Source organism: Penicillium subrubescens (genome assembly GCF_028828155.1).
Source record: "Penicillium subrubescens strain IBT 31985 chromosome Unknown utg000003l_segment0_segment0, whole genome shotgun sequence".
Taxonomy (NCBI): Eukaryota; Fungi; Ascomycota; class Eurotiomycetes; order Eurotiales; family Aspergillaceae; genus Penicillium; species Penicillium subrubescens.
This window is the reverse complement of record NW_026643153.1, coordinates 2,710,380-2,728,432: the sequence shown is the minus strand read 5'-3', so window position 1 is coordinate 2,728,432 and position 18,053 is coordinate 2,710,380. Positions and strand designations below refer to the sequence as shown.

The following is an 18,053-nucleotide window of genomic DNA, read 5'->3' as shown; positions in this document are numbered from 1 at the left end:
GATTCGGGCGAGATCCCTTATATCGATGGCCCTCCACCTTCGTTTCAGGTCGGGAAAAGCGAGTGTGGAGTCTTGGCTGTCTGTGGGTAGATAACGGGATTGAGAATTGAGTAATAGGGAGTTGATTATCAGGAATTAAGGTGAGGGAGGGTTTGGGGATTAAGTATATCTTGTCCTTGCTCCTGTGCTATGTAGCACTTTAACTTCATTTATTGCGTGTAGCGAGTTACTTATTAGATTTGGGAAATTCTTGCCCATATTGCCTTCCTTTTATTACCTATCTGAGTATTGTGAAATCCATCGGCCATGGCCGGTACCGTATGTACCATCATCAATTCTTCTTTCTCAGACATTAACGCGACGCATACAGCCTGTATACAATGCCTCCGAGCCAAACGGTGGTGATCCCTTAAAGGTCGACGTGAATGCTCAATTTGAAGGCTTTGAATGGGACTATACCTACATTGTCTTCTGCGGATTCATCGTCTGGTTGATCATCCCTGGCATTGGTCTGCTTTACAGCGGCCTGGCTCGAAGGAAGTCCGCATTGGCGTTGCTTTTCCAATCTCTCATGATTGTAGCCGTGTATGTTTGAGGTTCTCTTGTAAACGCGATCGAAGGTTCTTTTCCTCGCTAACACTATGGCCAGAACAACCTTTCAATGGATATTCTGGGGTTATTCGCTAGCATATTCCCGGGATGCTGGCCCTTTCATCGGGACACTTGCGAATTTCGGCTTGAAAAATGTTATGGCGGCCCCATCGCCAGGATCTGCGGTTTTGCCGGAGATTGTGTTCTGCTTCTACCAGCTTCTGTTCTGCGCATGCACGGTAAGTCAGTTTCTAAAGATCAAATACGATGATCCGCTGATTGAGAATGTCTTCAGGTGATGATCGTTGTAGGCGGAGCTTTTGAACGAGGAAACATGCTTCCCTCGCTGATTTTCAGCTTCTGGTGGGCAACCGTGGTCTACTGCCCCGTGGCCTGCTGGACGTGGAACAGCAATGGATGGCTATACAATTTGCCGTCGCTTGACTTTGCTGGCGGAGGCCCTGTTCATATCGCATCGGGCTGGTCGGCGCTTGCTTACGCCTTGGTTCTGGGGAAGCGCAAGCATGTCGATGAGACCTCTCATGGTAAGCCTCACAATACTACGCTGGTCTTCCTTGGGACAACGTTGATTTGGTTTGGATGGTTCGGATTTAACGTAAGTATATTCTGCCTGGTCTCAGATTAGTGGTCCGTTGTTATCTAACTTTCGTTGCTTTGAAAAGGGAGGTTCGGCCCTCAATGCAAGTGTCAGAGCCATGCTAGCAGCATTCAACACCAATACGGCCGCGTGCACGGGCGTTCTTGGCTGGGTCATGGTGGACTCGATCAAGAATCGCGGAAAATTCTCCGTTGTCGGCGCCTGCGAGGGCGCGATTGCGGGATTGGTTGGGATTACCCCAGCCGCTGGCTTTGTCTCCGTGTGGCTTGCAGCCTGCATTGGGTTCCTTACCAGTGTTGTTTGCGCATTACTTCAAGACATCAACAATTGGTTACATATCGATGAGGGTATGGATGTGTTCAAGCTGCACGGCATTGGAGGCATGGTCGGGGCCTTTTTGACGGGTATATTTGCGTCGCAGTCGGTGGCAGCCTTGGATGGCGCGACCGAAGCCACCGGTGGCATCGACGGGAACGGGATGCAAGTTGGGAAACAATTGGCGGAGGTGTGTGCGATCTCCGCATATGCATTCATCGTGTCCTGCATCCTACTCTATATTTTGAAATGGATTCCCGGGATGCATCTGCGCGTTCAGGAGGAGGCAGAGATGATAGGCCTGGACCGGGCGCAATTCGTTGACGAGCAGATTGGGGAGCGCGTCATTCTCGACGAACTGTTTGGGTCTTCATCGTCGACGACGCCCGCTCATGCGAGCGTGGTGAATGAGTCTGTTGGTATTTCGGCGGCATCCAAGGATCTGAAGATGTAAATTGAAGCCTAATCAGAAGAATGGAGCATGAAGCACACATCTAGTGGTGGTAACCTCGAGGACCGTGTACGGTGTCATCGTCCCAGTAAGGTAGCAGTGGAAGACTGATCCTGATAATCGTGTTTCCAAGGTTTGGCGTGCATTGAATGAATCTGAGAGGCTGAAAGGTGGGGGTTTGCGTGGCCAACCGATGATCGCTTGGTTCCGAGACCCTGAAAGTTCCACCCGTCGCAAGATAGACTCTCCATACGGAGTATAATCGTGAAAATGAGACATAAGCAGTAAAGGACGACTTTAGCTTTCTTTTCGAGTTTCCTGATTTGCCAAGACTTGCGCACCGATGTCAGAGGCAAAGTTTACCGCGCGTTCTTTCTTTTCTGGATCTTTTGATCTCTCTACAGGTACTGTAGGACGAGTGAGCAGCTTGGCAGCCCCGCGGCATAACATACAGAGGGGATATGGAAGATGCCAAGCCATCTTTCTCGCGGACATAGCGTATCAGGATGCAGGGCATTGCCCGGGGAAGGTATGAGCTGACGTACCCTGACGCACCACGGTGACCCCCAAACCCCTGCTAGGTTGGTTTAGCGCGGGTTGCGGCGTCCCTGTGGAAGGGCGGGATCAACACGAGTAGGGATGGAGGGTACAATCGCTCATAGATGTAACGAAATGTAACACCGCGGGGACTGCATTCCGGGGTGACGAATCCATGGAAATGACTTCCGCGAGCTTCCCTCGTCATTGGAGATAAGACGAAAGACAAAGAAGAGGCACTGAATGAATTGTGTCATGGAGTTTCGAGCGAAACAATCATAATCCAAAACCAAAACGGCTGTTGGTCAATGGAGTGGAGTCTCTCGACGGGACACTACGTCAAGCGCAGTTGGGAAAGTGGGAAAAGTGGAAAAAGGCTAAAGCAAAAGAGAAAAAAATAGAAAGAAAGTCTCAGGCCAAAAGGGCCGAAGAGCCTTAATTACAGCGCCCGGTCATGCAGCGTTACCGTATTGCACCTTGCCCTATGCGGCTGTCCTTGACCCACCCTTTTTACCCGCCTCGTGTTAGACCGGCCACTGACTGTAATGACTATGGTGGTCTCGCCCCTCGTCACGTATTGTATTTGCCTCCCGCTGTCGCGTCGCCGTTTTGAGACTCCAGAGACACTCCTTATCTCTCTCTCCAGTCTCTCCAATCTCACTCCAGGTCTTTCCACAGCCCCCGTACTTTCCTCCTCTCGAAGACCCTTCGCCTTCTTTGTCACTCGTTCAACTACAACGGTATCTTTCTGCCTTCGGGCTCAATCTGCGCACTCGAGAAGCTTCATTTTGCTTCCCGTCACTCCATTCGCTCCTATCTAATCGCCAGCTGGTCATGCTCTGTGGATAGTCTCGAGTCCAAATGGGCAAGTGTACGTTGCGCCCCAGTCTTACTTCGAGACCGAATGTCCAAGGATTTACCCCAGCCACTAACATTGGGTCTTGTAGGGCGTTATGGCGTCGTCCTGGACGCTGGATCGTCTGTATGTCGATTCTGATCCCAAAACACCCCGACTCTCGCCCTCCCCTTATCAGCCACTGATCTGCAATCGCATAGGGGACCCGTGTACACGTTTATCGTTGGTTGCGCAATGCTGCGGCTCGTAAGAAGGCCGATGTGAATGACTTGAAGTCGCTTCCTGAGATCAAAACCAAGGAGGAATGGGTGAAGAAGATCCATCCTGGTAAGCACCCACCGTCTGCGAACGGCTTCAAAGCAATGCAACTGACCTTGCGCTCGTCTCAAAAGGTGTTTCTTCCTTCGCCAATCGACCCGAGTCTGTCGGGACCGAGCATCTGGCGGAGCTTCTGGCACATGCGAAGAGCATTGTCCCGGACGAAGATGCCAGAGACACCCCAATCTTCCTGCTTGCGACGGCCGGTATGCGACTCCTCGGAAACCTTGAACGACAGCTTCTCCTCGATCAAATTTGCAGCTATGCTCGTGCCAATACCGACTTCCTGCTCCCCGACTGCGGTGTTCATATTCAGGTTATCCCGGGAGTGACGGAAGGATTGTATGGATGGATTGCGACAAATTATTTGATGGAAGCTTTCGACGCGCCCGAGAGACACGACCATGGAAAAGGACATCACACCTATGGATTCTTGGATATGGGAGGTGCTTCGGCCCAGATTGCATTTGCGCCGAACGCCACGGAGACGGAGAAGCACGCCAATGACCTGACTCTTCTACGCCTCAGAAACATCGACGGTTCGGTTCAGGAGCATCGGGTCTTTGTCACCTCGTGGTTGGAGTTTGGCGTGCACGAAGCTCGGCGTCGGTACGTGGAGGCGTTGCAGATCGCGGCAGGCCCCGAGGCCCAAGAGCTTCCAGACCCCTGTCTGCCGGAGGGGTTGCGCACCACGTTGGACGGGAAGGATGCTGTGCCGGTTGACGCTGCAGGACCTTCTCTAATCGGTACGGGCAAGTTTGACGAGTGCCTGCGGCAGACCTATCCTTTACTGGACAAGGATGCACCTTGCTTGGATTATCCTTGTCTTCTCCATGGCATTCACGTCCCAGCTATCGACTTCGACGTGAACCATTTCATCGGCATCAGTGAATACTGGCACACTACTCATGAGATTTTCGAAATGGGATACAAGGACAAAGCCTACGACTTCAACACATACCAGGAGCGGGTCAAGACTTTCTGTTCGCAGGACTGGGCGTCCATTGAGGACGGAATTCATGCACACAAATGGGGAAAGAAGGTCGACCAACAAAAGGCCAACGAAGTATGCTTCAAGGCATCGTGGATCATCAATATGTTGCACGATGGTATCGGAGTACCTCGAGTTGGCCTTGAAGATACCTCGGGCTCACTTCATAATGGGACCAAGGAAGTTCTCGCTCACACTAAAGAGAAGGGCTATTTGGATGCATTCCAGGCAGTGAACAAGATTGACTCGACTGAAGTAAGCTGGACGTTAGGCAAGATCGTTCTCTACGCTTCTTCGCAAGTCCCCGCTCAGGTTGAGGAAGCGGCTCTGCCCGTTGGGTTTGGCAGTAACGTTGCTGGGATTCCTCCAGACTTCCAGTATCCCAGTGTGGAGTTACTTCCTGATTCTGAGGGATTCCACAGTGAACACTGGCATGATTCGCTGTTTGATGGAGACTCGCCCCGCCGAATCCCCGGAATTCTTTTGTTCGTTTTTATCGTTATCGTCGCAGGCTTCTTCCTATGCGGCCGCAGCCGCCGGTCACGTATCTATCTGAAGATCAACAACTTGCTCCGTCGTGGTGGACCCTCTCATCCCAACCACCCAAAGAAGCGAAAGGGATTCGGTGCGATGCTGCCATTCTTGAACCGGAACGGAGCAGCCTACGAGCGTGTCATGGAAGAAGGCGCGCAAGATTTTGAACTTGGCGTGACCGACTCCGACAGCAGTGACGCGGATCCTGGCCGCTCTTCTGAGGGTGATTCAATGGGCTTGCGGCCACCGAAGCGAGCCTCTAGCTGGGGTAGCAGCAGCAACCTGCCCGGCTTGAAATATACACTCGATAACACATCATCAGGCACCATTGGCTTGGGGATCAGCGGTGGTTCGGGGATTGCCATGGATCGGGCTGGCCTGGTGGTCAGGACTGAAAGCCGAGACCATCTGGCTCCCATCGCACTAGGGCCTACTACTAATGGCCGTCGATCGAGAGCTACCAGTCCCACACGGTCTCACCATCAAAAATCCCCCAGCATGACCCCCCTTGCTGATGATTGACGTGACTGATGCATCTTGAACTGAATTATGTACGCTTCTCGATTTCCGACATGTTTTTTGTCTTTTCCCGCGTTTGCATCGCATTATCAACTGGAGTTGACTTTCTGGAACGCGAGTGTTGGTGTTTGATCCGGCGCAACTCGTCGTGCTTTGTTTTTCTCCCTCCTGTAGGGAACATTTTCTCATTCGGGGTGATGCTGCACTGTGAGCAGCATACACTTTCCATTCTTGGTCCCATATTCTACCGTGTGTGCTCTGGAGTACTTTCTTTTTGGGGTGCTTGTGATCTGATGCGGGTGATTTCGATTTCAAGGCAGTGTACCACTAGCACTCTGCTACAGATGTTTTTAATGAAGATAGACTAATACATTGCTCGCTCAACTTCTCAAAGATGTTTCCTCTCTAAAATGTAAAAAATTGAATACTCAAGCTCTCAATTACTTTTAATAGTTCAATACTTAGAAGAGCGGATAAAATAACCATAGCTATCACGTGCCCCGCGTACTGTTCTTGACCGCCCGGCAGAAAGGGCTGCGGTTGGAGGTGCTTTCTGGAGAAACTGCGACAGGACTTCTTACATCCATTGCAGCTTTTTTTTGACTCGGCGATCTCTTGTATTTCATTTTCTTCTCTTTCGTCATATTCAATATCGATAGAATCGCTTGCTTGAACCCGTGCCCCCCCTCTAAACCTCGACCACAGCCACCGCCGCCATGCGCCTGACCGTCGAGCTCATCCATCATTCCCTTTCATACATTAATCCGCTCAAGGATCGTGAGCTGGATCTCCGAGGTGCGTCTGACTACTACAACTCCTGCCTGAAAAGAACAGGTACTACATCTTGAAACAAGAGCTGGATTGATATCGTCTTTGTGCGTCGCGTATAGGGCACAAGATCCCCACAATTGAGAACTTGGGTATTGCAAAGGTGAGTTATACATTATGCTGGACATGCTCTTAGCTTTCTCCGCTTGGTGGGCTAGATTGGCAGCTGTCGACTCTACGAGTGTCTTTCCAAGGTCTGTGCTAAGCGCCTTCCAGGACCAAGATACAATTGATTTCACGGACAACGACCTCTCTTCCCTCGGGAACTTCCCTTTCTTCCCTCGCCTTCGTTCTCTCCTCCTCGCGCGCAACCGAATCAATCACATCCAACCCAACTTGGGGTCATCAATTCCGTCTCTGACTACCCTGGTGTTGACATCGAACAACCTATCCGAGCTGGCTGACGTCGAATCGCTGCGCTCTCTTCACAAACTCACACATCTGGTCCTCCTGGAGAACCCCATCACACGGAAGGAGGTAGGCAAGACCTTTCACTGCCCGGGATATCCTGGCTTGTTATCCGATGGATCAGCTAACCTTTCATTCTAGAACTATCGCTACTGGATTATCTGGCTGGCACCCTCCGTGCGATTCCTCGACTACCAAAAAGTGAGAGATGTGGAGCGCAAACAGGCCAAGGAGCTGTTCGGAACCGTCGAGCAACCCTCCGCCCTCGCCTCAAAGATCATGGGCATCAAGTCCCGGGCGTTCGATGCCTCTAGCGCCGCCGCCACGACTGGCCAAGCCGACAAGGCTATCCGCGTCAAACTGACCGATGCCGAGAGAAAGCGTGTGGAGAAGATGATCCGTGAGGCGAAGAGCTTGCAGGAGATTACACGACTCGAGAAGGAATTGAACGAGGGACGGATACCCGGCGGTCCCGACGCCGATGGTGATGAGAAGATGCAGATGTGAGTTTCTTGCATCTTACGGGGGTAGACCTTGAACATATCATGCCTGCTTTGTTTTCATCTGCTTCTCCGGGCTCAGATCTTCGTTTCGTTTTTTCTTTCCTGTTACGGTCGTTGGGATTCTCATATTATACCTGGCCTTTTCACTTGCGGGGTTGTGTGTGTTTCATTCTGGGGATTTTATTGCTCGCTATGCATAGGTGTCTACCTGTGCGGTTTGTTAAGGCTTCGAGAATTAGCATTATGGAGCTAGATTTTCATACCCAAAAAGTCTTCTTCCGTTCTTGGCATGGTCTGTAGGAATTTTTCTGGTAGTTGTTATACAAACTTCTGACAAAAGGACACGCATTTCACGTTGCCCTCATCTTCTCAGTTAGTGAAGTACTGATGGACTGCGATGAAATAAGTACCAGAGGACATCCTTGTTAGATGCTTTTAAGGTGGACTCCCGGTTATGAACAAACAGTAGTGCTTACTTAAGATTCGGAATACAACTCGATACTCAATGAGGCATGCGACCACGGATCATAATTCTGTGAGATATCATATTCCTACTTATCCATCTTCTGCCAATCAAGTTGCGGTAGAATGTGAGGAATTGGTTCATGAAGTCGCGCTCATCGTAGGAGAATCACACGAAAAGGAGGAATATAGAGTGCTCGATATTGGAATCCTGCCCAATATACTGTAGGCCTACGCTAAAGCTCCTGTGTGTATAGGCATCGGTTCATTCCGAAGTCAGAGACAGCAGTCTGGCCCCCCCCCCCCCCGAGCCACCTCCGCATCTTCAAGTTTGACGAGTCGTGTGAAGAACTTAAATTATCACGCAACAGGGGCGTCGCGGCTACCTGGTAGATGAAAAACCCACCAATGGCACTTATACAACAACACAGCAGCTCCGCTAACCGCGATGATGCAGGGTTAGAACAAGGGACCCGGAAAAACAAATTTCCACACTCGTATATACGAAAGTCTACAACGAAGCTACTATTCACGCCTGTAGCCAACTAGAACAAGGTACGATCACGTGGCTGGGGACAGACACCAACAGAAACGCGTTCGGAGAAAGAAGCCGAAATCGAAGCCCTCGATTGATTGCCCACTTGGAGAGGTCCGAGCACTAGCAGTTTTCTCGAAACAACCGTCGAGGAAATTTCGCTATAAGTCGGGGAGCAGACATCAAAGTACTCCGTACGCCGCCAGACAAAGCAAATTTAGGGGTGAGAAGTCATGTTTGCCCTCCTAGGTGGTGGGGATTAGGGATCGTCGGGACTCCACTAGCGGAGAACACGGGATACAAATGCCCAAACTAGATGCATATAGTTCGTGGCGCGCGAGAATCCCTGCCAGATCGAGGGCAAAGATTTGAGCTCCGTTAGCTTTAGTCTGTTAGTTTAGTACTCGGTGGGATTGTCTCTGGAATAATGGACTGGGTTTCGCCCCAATACAACAATGATGCTGCTGGGGCTTCTATACGGAGTACTGTAAGCGGTATTGACTCAGGTGCTCGTTATGCCCATCACTCAATTTTGAGTATGCAGTAATCCGCCTTGTTACCCCTCGCCAATGCACGTCTGTCTGTTACATGTCCGGCCAGTTTTAACCGAGGGGCAATGGCACAATGGGTAAAATTTTCGAAGCCATTCATTCCCAAAACATCGATGGTGTACACACAGACCGTTCCCAGAATTGTGGTCCAGAAGTGCTGCTGGATCCCAAGGTGGAGCCGATTCGGACATCCCCACGAAGTCAAAGCACTGACTAGAATTACTAGTAGTAACTAATAGGAGAGTGGCAAGAAAATCAGGAACGTGAAGTCCTAGACAGTAAATTTCGTACAATTCAAAGTTCAATGACGGGGCAATCCCGCAACTACCAAGTACAAACTCTTATAGTTCCCATCAAACCACGGACGACGCAACTGACATTGCGGCAAGTAGAAACTCTGTTCCTGTCCCCGCATAATACACGGAAATTCCGACAGTCTGGGTGAAGCTTTTTCCCTATTAATATAATAAGAATACGGAGTACATACCTCGAAGTCCCCATTCTCTCTTTTTGTTCCCAAAACACCAACCTCGTGCAAAATCTCCCTGCGGATGCGGCCACCGCCCCGACTGAGTCGCCGACATGGCTTCTAGTACCATCACGCCGGCGTCGTTGCCGCCAGCCGGTCAGACGTCTAATTTTGTCGATCCGCCTTATATCGGTGGGAAATTTGTGGCTGTGAACTGCATTTTCTTGCCATTGGCTGTCATTGCTTTGGGGGTACGAACATGGACGCGGTTGTTCGTTGTGCGAAGCTTTCGCTGGGATGACTGTGAGAACAAGTCAAGCTGTCCTTGCGTGAGTTGAGTTACTGACTGCTAGTAGATTTGATGATTATCGCTCTTGTACGTGGCTTTGCAATGACTGCAGACGAAATGTATGGCAGTCTTTCTAACAGAGGCTATGGTACTTGCAGTTATTATCTTGCGTTCTCACGGGTGTGACCCTCGAAAGTGAGTCGTTCCTAATGGTCTGACCAAGGGACGGACATATGCTAACATTTGCGACAGTGCTGAACTGGGGATTGGGAAAGCACATGTGGGATGTTCCACTTGCGGACTTCATGGCGCAGTTCCCCAAGGTTTGCAACTCTAACTACCGCGCAATTGGAATAGCAAGCTAATAAGTCAATTCTCTTTCAGCTGAATCTCATTGCCGCCATCATCTATTGCGCCGCAACTGGCTTCACCAAAGTCTCCGTCCTCGTGTTCTACCTCCGCATTTTCCCAAGCCGCAACTTCCACATCGCCGTCTGGACAATCGTCTTCATCGCCGCCGGTTACAGTATCGCTAGTATCCTTGCCAATATTTTCAGTTGCAACCCAATCGCCAAATCCTGGGACCTGACGATCACAACCGGTTCCTGTATGAACAGGCCTGTGTTTTACTTTGCGAATGCAGGACTGGGTATCTTCACGGACTTTGCGACTGTAGCAGTCCCGATGTACGTTACGCCCAGGGAGACTCCAATACGAGTGTCGCTAACGAAATATCTATTTAGACCCTGGCTTCGTCGACTGCAAATGCCCGCCCGTCAGAAGGTTGCCGTTGGCGTCATTTTGGCTATGGGATGCTTGTGAGTTGGACATGTTCCATTACAGCCCTGCTCTAGCCAGTACTAACGATGGCCAATCTAGCGTCGGAATCGTTAGCTGCATTCGGCTCGGCAGTCTTTATACGCTCTTGAAAAGCACTGATCTCACCTGTAATACCTACATCTTCCCATCCAAAATTCCACCATGGCCTTCCATTTGCTAAATAGTCTTTTTGCAGGGGCGACTACCGACGCGCTCATGTGGTGCACCATCGAGCTAAACCTCGGAATTTTCGGCGGCTGTGTTACAGCCATCAGACCCTTCGTTCGCAGATACTTCCCCCGCCTACTTGGCCTTTCTTCTGGAGGTGGATACACCTCCTCTCAATCGCGATCTCGCAAGCACGGACATCCCCTCGGGTCGATCCCTCACAGCGACCGAGTCAACTTCACTAATCAAGACAATCAATATACAACGACACTCACTACACTCAGGGGTGCCCCCGATAACGGCAGCGAAGAGCATATCCTAGCATCGCATCCCAGCGGCCATGCCAAGGATGCCGATGGTACGACTGGTATCATTCGAACGGTCGAGTTTGATGTGGAAAACAGCTCTACTGCTCCACAGCGTGAGTAATCTCATGCTTTATACCTAATAATCCCTCATTACGAGCCAAGAGTCCCTTTAGCTATACTGCTATAGACCTGATGATCAATAAATAATACACATGATGACCAATAAATGCGTCAAATAGTTCTCGATCCGAATCGGCTGTCTTTTCCGATGTGTAAAGAAACAAACCATCGTCAGAGTCGTCATAGTGAGAGATTTAGAAAGTGGATCCTGCCCCTCGGCAAACCCGCTTGCCCCTAAATAATTGGCAGACTAGCAAACCACGTTCCAACAAAGAACCTACCCAAGTTTGTATTCACCCCTATGTGCAGCACAAAGGTGTCAAGGATAATGAATAATGCAAGCAGTTCGCAGTCCAGATACTTGAATCAGGGTTGACTTTATTGGCAGATCGCATTCCTTGGGTACCATGTTCATCATAATTTCCCGCGCTTGTTGCACCATGCCTCGCACTAAGTGGACACTGGACAGTCCCCACGCCCGCCCCTAAGTCATCCGCTTATCCCAATCGATCCCAGTCCATCCCCAACACCGGAGCTAAGCCGGGTCGAATGGAAGCGCGATGGAATAGATTGGGCAAAGGACGACTAGGCGAGGATACCAATTGCAGTAATCCCCGTGCTCTTTCCATGCTGAGCTATTTCTTGTGTCGGCTGAGGTATTCGTAGCCCTTTTCCTCTTCTCCAGTGCCTTGCTCCCTTTAACAATATTCTACAATTCAGCTCACCATGCGTTTGGCTTCTATTGCGCTGCCTCTGGCAGGCCTTGCTGCTACTGCCGTCGCTACTGCCGTGGCTACTACTTCTAGCAAGCGTGTCAGCAAGGGTTGCAATGCGCTGAAGGGGCCCGTTGGAGACTCGCTGTTCTTCATCGATAGTCTGGTCTATCAGTATGAGACGAACAACTTCTGGTCGAACACTGAGCTTATGTCTCCAGGCTGCGTGTTCCGCCCGCAGTCCAGTAGTCAATTGGCTAAGGGTTTGGTTGCCCTCGTCGATGCTGAAGCCAAATTTGCCGTTCGCGGTGGCGGCCACATGGGTATCCGCGTAAGTTTAAAGGATGTCGATCAAAGGTTATCCGACCATGTTAACTGATTGATCGCAGGGCTCTAACAATATCGACAACGGTGTTTTGATCGTCATGTCCAACCTGACCACCATGGAACTTAACCAAGATAAGTCCGTGCTGTCGCTTGGTCCCGCTTACCGGTTAGTCCCGCATTTCGTGCCTTTTCGCAAAGAGCCATGAAACTAATGTTTATAGATGGGGTGAGGTCTACACATGGCTCTCCCAATACGACCTCACCGTTGCGGGTGGTCGTCTCGGCCCTGTTGGTGTGCCTGGTCTGCTTCTTGCCGGCGGTGTCAACTTCTACGGCAACCAGGTCGGCTTCGGTTGCAACACTGTCATCAACTATGAGGTTGTTTTAGCCAATGGCACTGTTGTGCACGCAAACAAGTCTTCCAACTCAGATCTGTTCTGGGCTCTGAAGGGAGGTAGCAGCAACTTTGGCATTGTGACCCGCTTCGACATTGAGACCATCAAGTCGCCCATGGTCTGGGCCGGTGCCCACACCGTGGAGGCCCAATACGTGGACCAGTTCCTTGCTGTTAGTGTCTTCTTTTGATGGCTGGCGTACCTGGAATGCCTTACTGACTGCAAAGACTAGGCTATTGCCCAATATGCCTCCAACATTTCGGACCCCAAGACTCACATTGTGCCTGCTCTGGTACCCGGAGACTCGACTTTGGCTTCCGCGATTCTGTTCTACGATAGCGACACCGTTGGCTACCCCGAGATTCTCAAGCCTTTCACCGATATCCCCTCGATCAGCAGCACTGTCGGCTTCAAGACCGTGGCCGAGTTTGCAACTGAATTGGGTGCCATGGTTGTCCCCGATATCAAGTAAGACGGAGACTAGCGTGTGACCCTAAATATCCAACATTGAGCTAACCATTTGCTATAGTGATGTTTTCGTTGCTGGAACCGTCAAGGGAACAACCTACGAAGAGCTCCACAAGGGTATCAGCATCATCAACACTACTTTCTTCAACGAGCTCCCCAAGTTGTACAGACAAATCCCCACCGCCAACATCTCCACCATCCAGTTGGACTGGCAGCCCATCGGCGCCGAATGGATTAAGGCCTCTAACGCTCGCGGTGGTAACGCTCTGGGCCTGGACCCTACTCAGGTCTACCTTTGCTACGCAGAGGTTGTGGAGTGGATTGGCTCGGCTTATGACGGTATCGTCGCTAAGTGGGTCGAGGATACTACCTATGCCATTAACAATGCTACTCAGAAGGCTGGTCTCTATGATGCTTTCAACTACATGGGTGATGCCGCTGGCTTCCAGTCCATCTTCCCGGGCTACGGCGCCACGAATCACCAGCGTCTTATTAACATCGCGAAGAAGTACGATCCTGAGCGTGTTTTCCAGACCTTGATGCCTGGTGGATTCAAGGTTTACTAAGATGGCTGACTGGCTTGCACCGGCTTAGCTGAAACGCTTATCTGGGGCATTGCGGTTGATATGATAATAGGGTAAAGCTAGAATATAAACTTCATTTAGTGACAAGCTCAATGACGGTTGTTGTTCCGTTTCTAGATATGCTTCTCGAAGGATCCATGTGAATTGTTCCCCGTATCTCAAATTACCTGAGTGGAATGAGGAGAGTTGCCTGCTCCGCCATCAACCTTATACAAGGTCTCTCTCATCACTCGAGGTTCTATCGCGAAGGCGACCCCAGAATGATCGAAGTAAATGACAAAGTCATCATAAGCAATCTCCCCGTACATTGGAGTATCGACAGAGCTCCATTGTCTCGCGCTTTGGTCCACAATTCGGTGTTGGCCAGTTGAGTCACTCATGTCTTTCTCAAAAATTGCCCGGTATGCTACTCGACGAGACGTAACATCTTTGCCTTGAATATTTGGCGGATATTCTAGATTCGTCGTCTGGAGGATCATGTGAATGAATGGGCTGCCGGTTTGAGAGGCATAAGCCTGAATAACAGCCAGGAAGTCGACACCGCGATTGATCCACCGCTCAACCTGGAGACCATTTGTGTCCATAGACAGGGTAAGACTCGAGTTTTTGCTCGGATCGGACGACTGATAGGTCCCACACAAGCTCTTGCATGCTTCATAGAGAGTTTGATCCTCCAGAGTCGGGATCAGAGTCTGGAGGACCATTTCGGAAGCGACTTCAATAACCGCCGCGCTACTTGGACCGGCGGTCATGATCGAAAGCGCAACGCCGTAGTCCTGGGAGATCACTAGCAGCGAGTTATATTGTCCAATACTTCCGGACTTGGTGTACAAGTCAATAGTGCGGCCATGGGTTATCTTGCTTTTGGACCGCAGGATCTCCCAGGGGCTACCCACGGATAAAGAAAGACCTGAAGTATGGGAGCTTGGCTTCATCCAGCGCCTAGTTTCGATCGGAGAAAGCTGCGTGCTGAGCAGAATATCACGGCCAAACTTTGCCAAATCTGACGACGATGAGTATATCCCTGCGGTACTTTATTTCACATAATTTAGCAGAGGTCGGTAGCATGGAGGATTCCTGTTACTTACGGTGTCTCGTCACCCGTGTCTTGATACCACCCGCTCTCGCCATTTGGTATTACCCACGAGCCCCTGTCCGTAGGGATTGCATAGGTGGTAGTTGTCAGATTCAAAGGTCGAAGGACTGAAGACTGTAGCAGTTTGTCCAACCTAGTACCACTAATTGCTTGTATGATATATCCGAGTAGTCGGAAGGCGGTATTTGAATAGACAGGGGTCGTTTGCGGTGCGAAAACTGGCGCTCTTCCAAGTAGACCGTGGAAGTATTCTAGAAAGAGAAGCGATGAGTATGAATGATGAGCAACGTGGATAAGGAGCACGATACCGTCGCGATTGCATGGTGGCATGCTAGCATTACCACCGCATTGTGGGACATCATCTGGGGATAGTGGAGGTAGTCCAGCTTCTGTCCAAGGGATATCAAGACTGGCCAAGTCCCCATAGGAATCTTTGCTAAGAATTAGCTTTTGCGCTCTCGTCTCTTTTTCATACAAAACTCACAGTCCCTGCCGATACCAGATAGCTGCGAGGCAAGATCTCCAATGGTGATTTTGCTCCAGTCGACATGCGCAACCGAAGGGTCGTGATTGAGATCAGCAGCATCTTGAAGTTCAGGCAGATACTCCATAATGCAGTCGTTCCAATGCTCCCAACCGTAGTTGACCAAAAGAGTATACACAGTGAAGATCTTGGAAATGCTACCAATCCTGTACATGGATGTATTGGTCACTGTTTTAGTACTACCAGCTGACTGGTTCAAAGAAGGCGATGAAAAATGAAAATCAAACAAGGGAGAGTTCTGGTCATCCTGGGTGGACAACGCCGTGATGGAGATTGAGGAAGAATCGGCAGCGAAGTCTCCATAGCTGCTGTGACCATGATTAATAGCCTGAATCAAGGAGGTTGACAGATTGGCAGTCACAGCTCTCACGTCAAGGGAATTTAAGAGCCCTGACGGTGGCTGGAAAGTAGGGCCAAGAAGGAAGCCAGCCATTTCGACTAGACTCGCAAGATCAAGTGGCTTTCAGCAGGGGGGAAAATAAACAAGTAGTCTGAAGAAATGAAAATAGAGTATAACAACTGAAAGATTATATATATACTCAAACAATATCTCAAGTTTTAGTACCCCGGACTCGCGGACGGAGGTTCGACGGGATCATCACGGTACCTTCTCGGCGCGGGCACTGAGGTCCAAAATCGAGCTATCCTTTTTGAGCTTAAGACTGTGAAACCAACACCTTCAAAACTTCTAGCTGTTCGTTCACCCGACTGACAACCTCCGCGGTGTCCATATGCGAGACAGCTGTTGCCGCGGTATCCCGTAGCTTGGTCGCTTTGTTCAGATAATCCTCGGCCCTTTGTCTGGATAGGTCTTTGCAATGCTGTGTGTGTACCGAGTTCTCAGCTCCAAGCAATGATTGTTGATGTAAAAGCTTTTGGGCATGGTTACAAAACCAGTATGAGGCACCGGCACACATGTTGCGCAGAATACCTGGCGAAAGATCAACCAGGGAGTACCGATTTCGCCCTGTTATAACTTGCCCGCAGTCCTTGACGGTTTCCATGCATTCTATTGCCTGGTAGATTTTGTTGGCTGCCCTCAAAGTCTCGTATCTAATACGAAGTTCAAGCGCTTCACCCTCGGCAGATGCCCGGTCTTGAACGCCAATATCCAGGCACCTCTCAATTTCCATGTAGCAATTCAGCTCCAACAGTGAGATCACTGTCCGGTGCAGCAAATTTGTGCTCACTGTGGTCGAGGGCTGGCTATCTCGTTTTCGCTCCGCAAGATCAGAGCTGATGTTCCCTGTAACGCGTAGCCGAGACGGACATGAATCTTGCCCCCATTTTGAGAGCTGCTCATACAGGTTTTCAACATCCTGGAGTTTAACTCCTTTGCGCTTAGCTCCAGGACTGCAGATTTTGCGTGTTATCCTTCGAGCAATAGAGGCCAATGAGAGCATGGTATCAAGATAGCTCCTCGTCTCATGTCCAGTAAAGCTTCCGGTAGATTTTACGTCCTCAATGTCCTCTTCTTGTATCCGAGACATTACCCCGTGATCCAGACAGTAGAATGCATCCAGCCCGTAAACGTGCCATAGTAGAAGGGCTTTGCGCTCCGCAGCTCTTTGGAGCGCTGGAGGGGATAGAATTCGGTACTGCAGCGTCATTAGGACAAGAGATTCGTGTGTCAGGAACAAGGCGCCAAGTTGTGAGTGAAGGGCGGTAGCAGTGTTCCCATCTGATTCGTAGGTAAAGTCAACCATGAGTACTAGTGCTTCAAGTTCATCGAGTTTAATGGTTTGCTTAGATGGTGCATCATTTTGCGCTTCAAGGAATGCCAACCTGAAGCCACAGGCAAACTGCTGCTGCAATTTCCACTTGTCCGGCACGGAAATGAAGGGACAACCTCGACACGCAACTGCAAAAACGAGAGCGGAGCTACTTTGACGGCTCTCATAGTCTGCCATAAACGCATCCCTGTGAATGATGGGGAGAACTAGAGATGCGAAATCAAAGTACCCGGTGAGAGCTGCCTCTAAGGTGCCGGAGTCAATTCCTTGGAGTTCGTAAGGATTTTGATTTGCCATCGCCCCTTCCATAATCTCGTTGGCATTTCTTGAGCAGTTGTTTGACTGATCATTTATATTGGCAATTGATTCCGATGGAGCAAAGCCTTGCATGAATACCTCATCCAGAAAGGAAAGGCTTTCAGAGCTGAGTTGAAGATCCAGGTCTGTCCACAGCGACTCGCTGGTTGAAGCATATAGAGGAGATTCGGTATTGGCATCGGGAGTTAATGTTGCAGCCATAATGGTTTGGGGTGATAGCAGTAATGATGTATTATCGCCTAGGGGCGGAGGAGTAACTGTGCCCCGGTCGTTCAAGGATTGCTCGGAAAGAGTTGAGACCAGGCTGCTTCCCTCCAAATCCGCGCTATCGCGGCCCATCTTGCGGCGTCGGTGTATTCGGACATCATCAGAGTCCAGAGTGCATGTTCTTTGCCTTAGATCGCATTGGGAACATGAGTCGTGGCCCTCTCTTACGCGAGATGACCGATCGCATTTGATTTTGCGTCGAAAGCAGAAGTCACACGACTCACGCTCCAATCCTCGTTTCAATAACATTGAGGTTGAGCGATAACAAGCTCCATACCAATTTTCCAGTCGTTGAGTCGAAAAGAGCTGACCCCCAAGCGGAATTTAGGCCGATGGAGTTGGCGTCCAACGTGGAGAGGGTTGGTTCTCCACGGAGGTTTTGCGGGACTTTCGCGGAGGTCTCTAGCCACTGTGGGA

General features: G+C 50.2%; 7 protein-coding genes across 7 annotated transcripts; 5 read left to right on the top strand and 2 right to left on the bottom strand.

Moving 5' to 3' along the window:
• Positions 1-306: 306 nt before the first annotated feature.
• Positions 307-1,979, top strand: N7473_005020 (ammonium transporter; the record flags this gene model as incomplete). Its single annotated transcript, XM_057150960.1, has 5 exons — positions 307-318; positions 371-585; positions 650-830; positions 887-1,207; positions 1,275-1,979. The coding sequence occupies 5 exons, from the start codon at positions 307-309 to the stop codon at positions 1,977-1,979; spliced, it is 1,434 nt and encodes a 477-aa protein (XP_057011070.1).
• Positions 1,980-3,142: 1,163 nt separating this feature from the next.
• Positions 3,143-6,126, top strand: N7473_005019 (putative nucleoside diphosphatase (Ynd1)). The gene is made up of 4 exons (XM_057150959.1): positions 3,143-3,384; positions 3,461-3,495; positions 3,570-3,696; positions 3,762-6,126. Exons 1-4 carry the CDS (start codon positions 3,375-3,377, stop codon positions 5,732-5,734), a joined length of 2,145 nt encoding a protein of 714 aa, XP_057011069.1. The 5' UTR covers positions 3,143-3,374; the 3' UTR covers positions 5,735-6,126.
• Positions 6,127-6,315: 189 nt separating this feature from the next.
• Positions 6,316-7,753, top strand: lea1 (U2 snRNP complex subunit LEA1). Its single transcript, XM_057150958.1, has 4 exons — positions 6,316-6,526; positions 6,622-6,662; positions 6,776-7,036; positions 7,109-7,753. Exons 1-4 carry the CDS (start codon positions 6,448-6,450, stop codon positions 7,472-7,474), a joined length of 747 nt encoding a protein of 248 aa, XP_057011068.1. The 5' UTR covers positions 6,316-6,447; the 3' UTR covers positions 7,475-7,753.
• Positions 7,754-9,600: 1,847 nt separating this feature from the next.
• N7473_005017 (uncharacterized protein) lies at positions 9,601-11,192 on the top strand (the record flags this gene model as incomplete). The annotated part of the gene is made up of 8 exons (XM_057150957.1): positions 9,601-9,790; positions 9,844-9,863; positions 9,935-9,971; positions 10,029-10,099; positions 10,161-10,462; positions 10,520-10,594; positions 10,656-10,723; positions 10,792-11,192. The coding sequence occupies 8 exons, from the start codon at positions 9,601-9,603 to the stop codon at positions 11,190-11,192; spliced, it is 1,164 nt and encodes a 387-aa protein (XP_057011067.1).
• Positions 11,193-11,917: 725 nt separating this feature from the next.
• Positions 11,918-13,660, top strand: N7473_005016 (FAD-binding oxidoreductase; the record flags this gene model as incomplete). Its single annotated transcript, XM_057150956.1, has 5 exons — positions 11,918-12,235; positions 12,294-12,397; positions 12,453-12,798; positions 12,859-13,094; positions 13,156-13,660. 5 exons carry the CDS (start codon positions 11,918-11,920, stop codon positions 13,658-13,660), a joined length of 1,509 nt encoding a protein of 502 aa, XP_057011066.1.
• Positions 13,661-13,836: 176 nt separating this feature from the next.
• On the bottom strand, positions 13,837-15,751 carry N7473_005015 (serine hydrolase domain-containing protein; the record flags this gene model as incomplete). The annotated part of the gene is made up of 4 exons (XM_057150955.1): positions 13,837-14,710; positions 14,767-15,025; positions 15,083-15,205; positions 15,259-15,751. The coding sequence occupies 4 exons, from the start codon at positions 15,749-15,751 to the stop codon at positions 13,837-13,839; spliced, it is 1,749 nt and encodes a 582-aa protein (XP_057011065.1).
• Positions 15,752-15,974: 223 nt separating this feature from the next.
• Positions 15,975-17,708, bottom strand: N7473_005014 (fungal specific transcription factor domain-containing protein; the record flags this gene model as incomplete). The annotated part of the gene is made up of 1 exon (XM_057150954.1): positions 15,975-17,708. One exon carries the CDS (start codon positions 17,706-17,708, stop codon positions 15,975-15,977), a length of 1,734 nt encoding a protein of 577 aa, XP_057011064.1.
• Between the last annotated feature and the right edge of the window lie 345 nt (positions 17,709-18,053).

Excerpts from the sequence above, each read along its gene's own strand:
- N7473_005019 (XM_057150959.1), top strand. Across the intron at positions 3,496-3,569 it reads TCCTGGACGCTGGATCGTCT|GGGACCCGTGTACACGTTTA; the intron begins GTATGTCGATTC and ends GCAATCGCATAG. Across the intron at positions 3,697-3,761 it reads GGTGAAGAAGATCCATCCTG|GTGTTTCTTCCTTCGCCAAT; the intron begins GTAAGCACCCAC and ends TCGTCTCAAAAG.
- lea1 (XM_057150958.1), top strand. The coding sequence starts at position 6,448 with ATGCGCCTGACCGTCGAGCTCATCCATCATTCCCTTTCATACATTAAT. Across the intron at positions 6,663-6,775 it reads AGAACTTGGGTATTGCAAAG|GACCAAGATACAATTGATTT; the intron begins GTGAGTTATACA and ends AGCGCCTTCCAG. Across the intron at positions 7,037-7,108 it reads ACCCCATCACACGGAAGGAG|AACTATCGCTACTGGATTAT; the intron begins GTAGGCAAGACC and ends CTTTCATTCTAG.